The 11,871-nt window shown below is 38.2% G+C and overlaps 1 protein-coding gene across 1 annotated transcript in view; it reads left to right on the top strand.

Moving 5' to 3' along the window:
- LOC108578128 (ankyrin-2-like) overlaps window positions 1–11,871 on the top strand; it is a 37,755-nt gene that overhangs the window by 24,664 nt on the left and 1,220 nt on the right. Inside the window, exons 28-32 of the mRNA XM_017941393.1 lie at window positions 1,845–3,259; window positions 3,332–3,385; window positions 3,437–3,729; window positions 4,609–6,758; window positions 6,831–10,455. Coding sequence (XP_017796882.1) covers window positions 1,845–3,259; window positions 3,332–3,385; window positions 3,437–3,729; window positions 4,609–6,758; window positions 6,831–10,441 — 7,523 coding nt within the window. The 3' untranslated portion in view covers window positions 10,442–10,455. The remainder of the gene's footprint in view (window positions 1–1,844; window positions 3,260–3,331; window positions 3,386–3,436; window positions 3,730–4,608; window positions 6,759–6,830; window positions 10,456–11,871) is intronic.

Raw genomic sequence — 11,871 nt, 5'->3', positions numbered from 1 at the left:
TTACCATTTTATTAAATTAAGATAGAAGTGCGCAAAAGGCAAAAATTCAGGATTAAACTAAAGTGAAAGTGTGCCAAAAGTCGCCAACAGCACAGTGTGAGGAAATATTCGCAACGCCTATAGGCGTCAAGGCCACGGCGCGAGAAAATATTTGAAATGCCTATAGGCGCCAACAGCAGTGAAAATGTTAATACTGTATACCTTAAACGAAAGATTGCAAACAGAAATTGTAAATATCAAGTTACAAATGATAAACCGCCTTGAATGCGGCTACATCAATCGGTATCGCCGCTTGATCCTTTAATTTACGACCTCGCTAAATCGCTTCTACCAACTATACCTGGTCGCAACTGTATCAACTTTACCGTGGGTTTCACATAGGATATCACTTCGCTATGGATTTATACTTAAGTAATGAAACACTTCATCTAGGTACATAATTAAATTAAATCAAATTTCATTTCCGGCAATTTGTAACGAGCCCCTCGATGTTAACTTTAATGCAGTCGATGTGAGATTCAATATGGTCAGCGTTGCTCTGTTAATGGTTCCTTGAAATCATTAAGAACGAACTGTTGAAGCAGTAACGAAATAAAATCTGTATATACTGTTTTATTTTCGTGTAATTATTTGGATCTTTGAATTGTTCTTACGAGAGAGCTATATCACTCCTTTTTGCACCATGCTTTGGGTCAAATTTCGTTTGATAATATGGGTAAAAGGTAAAGATGGTTACTTCCTTATCAATGACTTGGATCGAATGAAATTAGCCTGACTTGAAAAGATAAAAAGTGAGCTACTGTATTACGGTACAAGAATTCGAATAGCATAAATATACGCACGTTGCAAGAGTTTATGGATAAAACAAACAAAATTCTGCTTTAATGTTATCATTTTTAGTATTAATGCTATCTTCTGTACTTATAATTGCAGACAAAACTGCCGTCCTCAACATTATCATAGACAACCGTATGGGATATTAATTTTAATCTCAAAGGATACTAAAATCTACGGATATTAATAAAAAAATAAAAAAAAAAAAAGAAACAGAAAAGAAAAAAAAGAGCAATCACAATCTATAAAGGAATTCAGAGTTACACGTTATGCTTATATACATATACGCTGTGTGCATGTTACTAGTTTAAAGAAATGATTAATATCTCGATGATTAAGCTTATTTTTGAAATTGTACTTGTTTTTAAAAATACAAGATGTTATATGTACAGTAACAGAGTTTACGATAGTGTTGTGTCGATAACATTTTAAGAGGAATGCTATGAAATATCATAGAAAAATTGCGTTTACGCATAATGCTTGCAGAAGTTTGATCGCATAATCCTCTAAAGTTATATATACATACATACATACATATGTATATATCGTCGATTTACTAAAAGAATGGTACGTTTGAAATATCGTTAATTTAAAGATATCTGCCAAAAATAATTCTAAAAGTGAGCTATTTTTATCTGAAAGAGCGTGACTAAAATTAAAATTAAAATTATACTAATTTAACGAGAACAATGTTACAATTCAAAATAGAACTGTTTTAATCCCCTTTTTTAATAGTAAAGACTATCAGCTAAATTGTGAAATAAAAATAGTTTTCATTGCTAAATAATTGAGTAATTGATACTTTTCGACCAGAAAAATTCTGAAACCGACTTCTTGGAAAATTGACTTCTCTTACAACAGTTGTGTCACTCTTCTAACAAACTGACGGTGTATATGTATATATGTAGGTACACACATATACGAGATTGTAAATATCCGCAATGTATTTCACGCATTCTATGTATTTACTTAATAAAAAGTAATGTGAGCATAATTCTTGGTTGTTCTAGATGCTGTCACTACCCACGAATCCCTTGCGCAAAAAGCGGCTTGTTCCCTAGAATCTGTAGATGCTAGTTATCCCAATAAAGTAGTCGAGCAAGAGCAGGATTTGTCACCAAGCGTTGAGAGGCAAACCTATTCGGAGAAGAGGAAATTCTGGGAGGATATCTCGAAGAAGCGGGAAAGTTATCAGCGTTCGGAATCGGAGATATCGAGAACGTCACAGTTAACGATCAATGAAAGCGACAGCGGAGAGTATGTGCAGAACATCGTCACAGAGGACACGGCGGAAATTGTTCAGGAAGTTGAGAAGTCGGAAACGATGGAAGATTTGAATGTGCCTGATATCTCGGAGTGTTCGGTAGCGGAGAAAGCTCAATACTTTGAAGAACAGATACAGAAAGAGATAATAATGAAACCAGCGACTAAGGTACAGGAATCGTTGAAATCCGAGAAAGAGAAGACAGCGAGGACTAGAATTTCCGAGACAGAAGAGAAGTATGTAACTGAATTGCAAGAAATTGAAAAGATGGACGAAGCGAAAGAAGTTATTGGGACGGAAATGAGAGAAGGAAAGGAGGTTGAAAGGAAAGAAATAAGGAAATTGAGTTCCGAAGATGAGAAAGATAAAGATGAGAAAGATATAGATGAGAGTAAAGAAATTCAGAAAGAAGCGAGTGATGCAGCTGTTGTCGATGATACTAAAGACAAATTGAGCAAGGGAAGAGGAGACGATTACGCGAAATCTGGCGAAATCATGACGGAGAAAATTGATAAACCGGAGAAATTCGAAGAAGATATTGAAAAGATTAGCGCACAACCTGCGGAAGCTGCTGAAAAAATTACAAGTAAAGTGAAAGACGAGTCGCAATACAAAAAGAAGACTGTGGAGAAAATAATAGAATCAACAATGCGTATTGAAGAAAGATCAATTGACACGATTAAACAAGTAGACGATACACAGGTAAAGGAAAGAAAGGTTTTGGAAGAAAGTTCTACAGTGGTGATAAAAGAAACGAGTGAAGAAGTGCGCGTACAAGATGTTGTAAAAGATGTAAAGACAAAACAGGAAGACTCACAAGAGATGGCCAAGGATGTAAAGGGAAAGCATAAGGCTGTTCAAGAAATTACGGAAGTGAGTACGCAACAAGAAAGGATAGAGAAAAGAAGTGTAAAAGAAACAACAGCAACGGAAGTGCAAGAAAAGGAAGTAAAGAAATCAGCCGCAGAAACAACTATAAAGAAGGGTGAAGAAGAGGAGAAACTAGAAGAGCAAAAATCTGTTCATGTAATAACTGCAAGAAAAGAAAGTGTAGAAGAAAAAGAAAAGGATGTGCAAGAATCTGTTGTGAAAGTACATGCACAAGAAGAAAGTGTAAGAGAAGATACAATGAAGGAAGAAGAGAGAAAGGAAGAGAAGGAGCAGGAGAAGGAGAAGAAGGAAAAGAAAGAGAAGGAGAAGGACGAGAAGGAGGAGAAGGAAAAGGAGGAGAAAGAGAAGGAGGAGAAGGAGAAGGAGGAGGAGAAGGAGAAGGAGGAGAAGGAGAAGGAGGAGAAGGAAAAGGAGGAGAAGGAGAAAAAGGAGAAGGAAAAAGAGAAGGAGGAAAAGGAGAAGCAGAAGGAGATAGAGAAGCAGAAGGAGATAGAGAAGCAGAAGGAGATAGAAAAGCAGAAGGAGTTAGAGAAGCAGAAGGAAATAGAAAAGCAGAAGGAAATAGAGAAGCAGAAGGAGATAGAGAAGCAGAAGGAGATAGAAAAGCAGAAGGAGATAGAGAAGCAGAAGGAAATAGAGAAGCAGAAGGAGATAGAGAAGCAGAAGGAGATAGAAAAGCAGAAGGAGATAGAGAAACAGAAGGAAATAGAAAAGCAGAAGGAGTTAGAGAAGCAAAAGGAGTTAGAGAAGCAGAAGGAGATACAGAAGCAGAAGGAGTTAGAGAAGCAGAAGGAAATAGAAAAACAGAAGGAAATAGAGAAGCAGAAGGAGATAGAGAAGCAAAAGGAGATAGAGAAGCAGAAGGAGATAGAGAAGCAGAAGGAGATAGAGAAGCAGAAGGAGATAGAAAAGCAGAAGGAAATAGAGAAGCAGATGGAGATAGAGAAGCAGAAGGAGATAGAGAAGCAGAAGGAGTTAGAGAAGCAGAAGGAGTTAGAGAAGCAGAAGGAGATAGAGAAGCAGAAGGAGTTAGAGAAGCAGAGGGAGATAGAGAAGCAGAAGGAGATAGAGAAGCAGAAGGAGATAGAGAAGCAGAAGAAGTTAGAGAAGCAGAAGGAGTTAGAGAAGCAGAAGGAGTTAGAGAAGCAGAAGGAGATGACAAAGCAGAAGAAAAAGGAGAAGGAGAAGGAGAAGGAGAAGGGAGACGTGGAAGAGATGGAGAAAGAGAAAGTAATACAAGTGTCTAAGCAGATAAGCACACAGGAAGTGAGTGCAAAGGAAAGTGTAAGAGAAACAAAGAAGGAAGTAGAAGAATCTGTTCTGGATGTAAGTATACAAAAAGATATTATAAAAGAAGATAAAACATCAAAAGAACAAAAAGAAGTACAAAAAGCTGCTACAAAAATAAGCGCACAAAAGAAAGATATACAGGATGTGGAGGAAAAACAGAAACAAGTGCAAGAGTCTATTACAGAAGTAAGAACGAAAAGTATGGAAGATAAACAAGAAGAATTGCAAACGGCGATAAAATCTAAAAGGAAAGTAGAAGAAGTGGTGCAAAAATCTGTTGCAGAAACAAGTTTACAAAGAGAGCCGCAAGATTTTTCTATTAAATCGAGTGCGCAAGATGGTATTCCTGAAGGAATAAAGGAAGAGCGAACACAGCAAGCTGTTACAAGTGTGATCACAATGCAAGGAACAGGTAAAACGCCGGAGAGAAAAATTGAAGATATTATTAAGGAAAAGTCAGGTGGAAGGCGTATAATAACAGAAGAGACTACTATTATATACAAAGTACAGAAGGATGGAACATTGGTACAAGAACAAGTACTAAAATCTGTTCAAGTAGAGGGAGGAAGTGATGCTTTAGGTGCACTAGCTCAGCTTCCTAAAAGTACGATTGAAACAAAAATATATGAACAGACTATTTCTGAAGGATTGCACGAGATACAGTCTATTGGAGATGTTAAATCTAAAATTACTTTCTCAGCAGACGTGAAAAAGGAAATGGAAAAGTTTTTTGAAAAAGACGGAAAGGGAATTGAAGATACGGATAAGATTAAGGAAGAAGTAACACTGGTTGAACACGAACAATTGGCGCAAATACCTTCGATTTTGGACTCAGTTACGAAAGAAGGTGCAGAAATTCTAGAAGAGAGAAAGGAAGATGCGAAAGAAAAAGGAGTTACATTTGACAAAAAAGCAGTAAGTGAAATAGAAACGAAACCTGTAAAGAAAGAATTTGAATCGCGTATTCCTATTTCCACAGTAAAGATGGAGAAAGATAAAATTCAAAAAGAAACGAAACCTAAAACCGGCATAGAAGTAAAGCAGCTTCCAAGCAAACCCGAAGATAACAAGGAATTTACTGTAGAAGAACAAGATATTTCACCGACAGGTAAAAAGAAAGAATTTGAGTCTCGAATTCCTAAGCGCGTTACAGATGTTAAGCCAACGTCTTTTAGTCAACGTTCTCTAGAACAGGCTATAAGCAGCAGCGAAGGTGTTGAAACAGATCACGACAAGCTGGCCGATGATTTAACGCGTAAATTTGAAAATCTAATGAGGGAAACAACGAGACAGCTAACGATGATAGGTAAAACAGATCAACATTCGATCGATTCATCAAGTCAAAGAGACAGTATAAGCATCAGCGAAGATCAAACTACAGACCAGGAATTATCTCTAAACGAGAAAGAAGGAAGTGTTTGTTTGTCGTCGTCGCAAGTTAAACTACACGACAGGGACATTACTATGAGCCCTAGCAGTATGTCCGAGCAAACAGATTTCGAAGAAACTATCGACGTTGATACAAATGAATTGGAGGGCTTATCAAAACCAACTTTAAGCCTACAATTCGAGAAACAACGATCGGACAAATCGAGCAGCCAAATGGAATTGCAGGGAGACATACATAGCGATGTGAGTTTCCCCCACGAGAAGATTGTATCTGAAATTTCAGGTGCTAGAGTTTTGGAAATTCTTGAACCTGGTATGGACAGTCAGTCTAGAGAAGATTCCGTTGATGTGCCTTCTTTGGAAATGGACGAGTATAAAATATCCGAGCAAACCAGCAGGGGAATACCATCCTTATATGAAAGCGCGGGAACGGATTGGTTCGATAAGGTGGTTCAAGAATTGGATATAACGATCAGTCCTAGTACTGTATCGGAAGACACGAATATAGATTACTCTTTGGTACAAGAGCCTTCTCTTCCCATCACGGCGCAAAAGGAACACGAAGTGGTAAGCACGAAAAGAGCGGATAGTTTTGAAATTGAAAGTCCTCCGTTGGTTTCCCCGAAACAGAAACTGCACGATCTTGAAATTAAACCGGTTAATTGGATGATCGGCGATGAGAAAATTGAAATATCCGAGGTATTGCAACCATCGCAGATCTTCAATCAAGAATTAGAAGCATACGAATCAATGCAGAAAAAGGAACGATTAACTTCGTTAGACGAGTCTACCAATCGTGAACAGGAAGCAGGTATCAAATCGTCCGAAGGTATTAGTATGATAAAATCGACGAAGGAGACAGTTGAAGATCATCGCACTCCGACTCTTGAGAAACCCATGAAATTTACCGTAATTCCTGTTAGCGAACAAGATTTCGAGAGCGAATTGGTAGAGAACAAGTTAGACGTTAGCTGTCAAGAATTAGTTGACACGTTGCAGCGTGAATACGACGCGAAAACGCCTATTAACGATTACGTAGAAACTATGCAACAAGAAATATCTGCCGAGCAAACTGTAGAATCGGAGAAGCGTGCAGAAGAAGTTTCACAAGCAGACGAACGTGTTTCAGAAGAAATTTTACAAGTAGAAGAGCAAGCTTCAGAGGAGATTGTGCAAACAGACGAACACGCTTCAGAAGAACGTACCGATGTAACCACAATTACTACAGATTTACCTACCGAAAAATCTTCCGAGGATGATACTAGAAAAGACACGGTTGAAGATGAAGCACCTTCGTTTACCGAAAAGACGCAGGTGGATGAAGATAAACGTGAAAAAGCTGCTTTGAAATCCGAAATTGAACTTACACTAGAGAAAACGGTGAAATTGTTGAAAGACAGCGATAAACCCGCAGGAGAAGCAGCACAAGAGGTAACAGAAACTGGTAAAACAATCCGTGTGGATGACGTGTTAAAGGAATGGACGGAAGCTTATTTATCGAAAATGAAACCTTTAAGTGATGATTACAAAAGACACATGGAAAAAACTACAGATAAGCACGATAAGCCTGGAAGATCCATAACAGTTCCTTCCGACACTTGTGCCTTTAAAATAAAAAAAGATGACCCCCATAGTGTTGATTTAAGTGCGCGTTACGCTATAACTGTTCTAGATCAGGTAGTTAAAAAAGAAATTGCCGAAGTGAAAGAATCCCTTGAGGCAGCGAAGCAAGACCTGATAGAGGAGTTAAATGAAAATAGTGAAACTGTGATTCAAATAAAAGATTCCCCGTCAGAGTTCCAATTTAAATTACAACCCGAATCCATTCCGAACGATTTACCATTTTTATACTCACCATCGCTTCCTGAACAAACGCACGAACCTCATACAGAAACAATAAAGAGCGATTCTCCGATTGATAAATCAATGCCGTACGAAGCAAAAGATAGTACTGAAAGTAAAGCAGATGTAGAAGAATCAGCTTCTAGTAGTATCGAAGAACCGATAAGTCTGACAAAAGGAGAAACACCTGTGATCAAAACTGAAAAGTCTGATGTTGAGACTGCTCCAATAACCGTCCACGAAGATACGAAAGACGACGAAGAAGAACATCCTAGTCCTGTGCCTGCTAGTAGGTCAGGTTCAGATGTAGACAATAAAGACGAAAGTTCTTCTTTGGCTTTACCGCGCACAGTACTACGAAGACGGCAGAAGCCCGGTAGAAGTTCTAAACAAGTCACTTCTGAAAGCGATGGGGATGTTGGTTCCAGTTCCGGCGAAAGTAGCAATTATCAGTCATGCGATAACGAGATGGGAAGTGGTAGCCGACCTAGTTCTTCCGATATAGAAGCTTTACAATCCTGCGGTATACCTTCAGCTACAACTTCAGAATATGAAACAGCACTGATGTCTATGGAGCATTCTTCCTCTTCGAAACCAACTTCGCTAGAATATCACACCGCTGCCACTACACTGAGCTCGCGTGAATCCATGAAGTCTTTAACTTCCTTTAGTTCAGGTCATCTTGGCAGTATCGATAGTACCAGTGAATTGTCAGAAACATTGGTGCCTTCTGAAACGGACGAAGAGAAAGGTGAGCCAGAGGAGGATCTCAAGGATGTTGCCGACGAAGAAAATACCGAACAGTCAGATTCTTCGGGTAGCGATATACCAATTGACGAACCAATGAATAAGATCGACAGTCACATACCTTGTCGTATGAAACGATCGTCTGAAATGATCTTCCCGCAAGTACTTGATGCTGCTGCACTCGACGATGAAGCCACGCAGGAGCTACCAGCGAAAGATACCAAAGGAGTAGATTTTGCTACGTCAACTTCATCGACCAGCCCCGGTACTCTACAATCTGTAGACATAATGACATCGCGAATATCCGAAGATGGCGTGCAGAGTGTGTGCACTCAAGTGATTTCAACTCAAGCCTTGGCAGAAGGTGATGATTCATCCGTGGTAAAAGCAGAAGATGAAATTTTTGATACGACAACCGTTGATAAGGACGCGGAAGAAGCTACGTTGGACGCGCAAGTAACAGATTCCGACATTTTCGAGCAAAAATATTTCGGAGCCGGTGTTTCGAGTGAAAGCCCCGAAATGTCTGTACAAACGTCGCTAACGTCGTTGATGCAGCAACAGGCAAGTATGTCGACGTCTTCAACATCTGCCGTGTCCATTGATACGGTTATAGAGAGAGGAAAATCGGATCGTCACTCGCCAGATAGCGATTCATTCGAGATGGTTGATAAACCTGATATCATCGATGATTTCGTAGTGATAGAGGAAGTCGGTAAGGAAGCGGAAGAATACGATTCTGAAGGTAAAAGTATACGTATCAGTTCTATACCGCAAGTAACTAGCAAAAATTACGATCGTGATCTCGAAAATTTGATAACCGAGAACAAAGAGGACTCTCAAGTATCGACGAGTCAACCGTCGAAGAATAACGAATTATTCGACTTCGAATCCGAAGAAAGTCCTCCGCAGATTTCAAACGACGACCAGTACTCTCAGTCGTATTCGGACGAGGAGCAATACGAAGGTGATAAGAAGTGGATAGAAATGCAGTGTCGCCCTGACACGCGTGTCTATGACATTGAATACGATCGAGGTCCTCTAGAAGATATAAAAGAAGAGGAGATTACCGACTTCGAGGCTGGTAGCAGTAGATTTGGAAGTTTAGGTAGTCACAAAGAATCGATAGGGAGCGTAGGTAGTATGCGCGGTAGCTTTGGAAGTACTCCCGATTACGATGTTCTAACAGGTAAAAAGTATTTCACTAGGCCATCCGATCATGATAATGTATCCTTGAGCTCGTTACAGGAGTTTGAAAACTTAGAGAGTGCTGTTGCCGCTGAGAATTCGAAAAAATTGCAATGCGGTTCGCATGATTCCGTTAACAATGGTAGTCTTCCGAAAAGGTATGTGATTAGCCGATCCGGTCATGGTGATGATGTCTCACTGTCTTCGTTGAAGGATTTCGAAGGGCTGGAGAGGGCCTGTAGAGATGCGCACTTAATCGAGATGCGTGCTAAAGAGGAGGAAGATTTATTAGAACACGAAAGTCCTGAGAATAAGTATAAATTGGAATCTCTACCGAGGACAAGGGTTGATACGAGTACGGCGGGCTCGTTTAACGCTAGCATGTCCGGATCGGATGATTACGAGAAGAGAATAAAGGAGATCGATGAAATTATACGTATAGCTCAATCGAATTTGGAAAAGTCCGAACGGCAAGATGACACGACGGACGACATTTCGCAAATCGAAATTACGGATGCTGAGAGAACAGGTACTCAGGTGGCTGCGCAATTTATCACGCGACCAGAGGAACCAGAAGCTGCACCTCCTCTCCAGAGGGAGACTAACGTTATGGAAACAAGTACAGATTCTCTTGAGCTGGAAGACAATACAGATAAGAAACATCATCCGTTATGCCGAAGTTCCGATTCATTAGAGATGAAAACCACCTTAGACTTTCCTTCGTTAAGTTCTGATTCGTTGAATAATGTACGAGATGCAAAAGAGACGCAGTCGGATGTAGCTGAACACCCCAGCAATGTCAGGCGTATTTCTTCGGATTCGTTAGATATGCCTTTACTTGAACAACAAGATGCCGAGGGTCATGAAAGACGAAGCAACGAAGACGATCATTCGGATGGTGTTACGTCGGACAATTCTTTAGAGCAAAGGTCAGAAACGACAGAAACTGACGCCAGAAGTGACAAAATGAGGACAACACCGAACACCGGTACATAGGAATATTTTCGTAGGTATGTACTCTGTATGACTTGCATGAAAAAAATTCAAAGAAAAAATAGTAACTTGAAAAGAAATTCATTAAATACTAAAGATTGTCATGCGCACTTGTGTTTGCTGTGATATATTCCTTGAGCTGCAGCGAATATCGATGTGCAATCTATTGTTAGTATCGATATAATTGAAATACGTTGCATTATTTTGCAGCACATTGTGTAATAGGGTCCATGTCCAGTGGAAACGACATATTGCAGACATAAAATTAGTTGAGCGTTTAAGTAGATGTATGTAATTAAAATCTTTGGATATGTGAATTAACAAAAATATAGAAAGACGAGGATTTGAATTTTACTCGGTTTTGTACAAAGTATCTCGATACATATTTACTGATATCATATACGTACATATAACTTTGGATCCTATTTCGGTTGCTTTATGAGTGCATTTTATCGTTTTCATATAATTGACATTTTTGTAATTTATATTATTAGTACACGATGTTGTGTTCACATTCTTACGCAGCCATTTTGTTATGTAATAACATACTCAAGAGAAAGAAAGAAACAAAATAATTCTATAATTTCCTTTAAAGGATAAAATCATTTAAAATAATTTAAAAAATTTTCAATAAATTTTTCACGATAAATATTCTTGTAACCTTTTTTGTAAAGTTCCGTATATACTATGTCTTATGAATTTAAGTGTTAATATGAATTCAGTATTATAGGATATTAACACATTCACCGTTAATTGTACTTTAGTTGACTGTTTGTTCGCGCCAAAGGAATTGCTAATGTTTTATGAATTGTAAGATTCACCGTAATGTCTAAGTAATCGTAAACTTTTAATAAGTACACGTATTAATTTGTTTATTAGTGCACTTTACTTATTACGCTTTTCTATTACTTTTAAATGTAGTTATAGTCATGCAAATATAAATAATTACGTATTGCACGTACCTCACATATCAGTTACCAGTGACTGTTATGGTGAATGTGTTAGAATATGTGATATTATATATCGAAGTTTATATAAAACCAGAATGAGAGTAATATTATTCTAAAATATTAAGTTTATTGCTACTTGTAATGGTATGCTAATTACACACCAGATGTATATGTACATCATAAATTACTTTACAATTTTTTGCACATGCGTGTTATTTTAACAAACTGACATCGTGTAGTGCATATTCGTGTAAACATTAATATTGTTAACAGCAAAAATATTAGAACCTGAATTTTTCTTTAGTTATTTTCTATATAGGATGGGTTATGTAATTGGCATGAGATACTTACATCTCTTATATGATTAACAATATTCAATAATGATTCTTAAAGACGATAAAGGAAAAGACTATATACTTACGTGGTTTTATACTTTTTATAGTTGCACTTTTTTTTTCTTTAAATGGGTTAATATTCTTTCAC

The sequence above is a fragment of the Habropoda laboriosa genome, unplaced genomic scaffold (genome assembly GCF_001263275.1).
Source record: "Habropoda laboriosa isolate 0110345459 unplaced genomic scaffold, ASM126327v1 scaffold1329, whole genome shotgun sequence".
NCBI classification, from domain to species: Eukaryota; Metazoa; Arthropoda; class Insecta; order Hymenoptera; family Apidae; genus Habropoda; species Habropoda laboriosa.
This window is presented reverse-complemented; position numbering and strand designations above follow the sequence as displayed.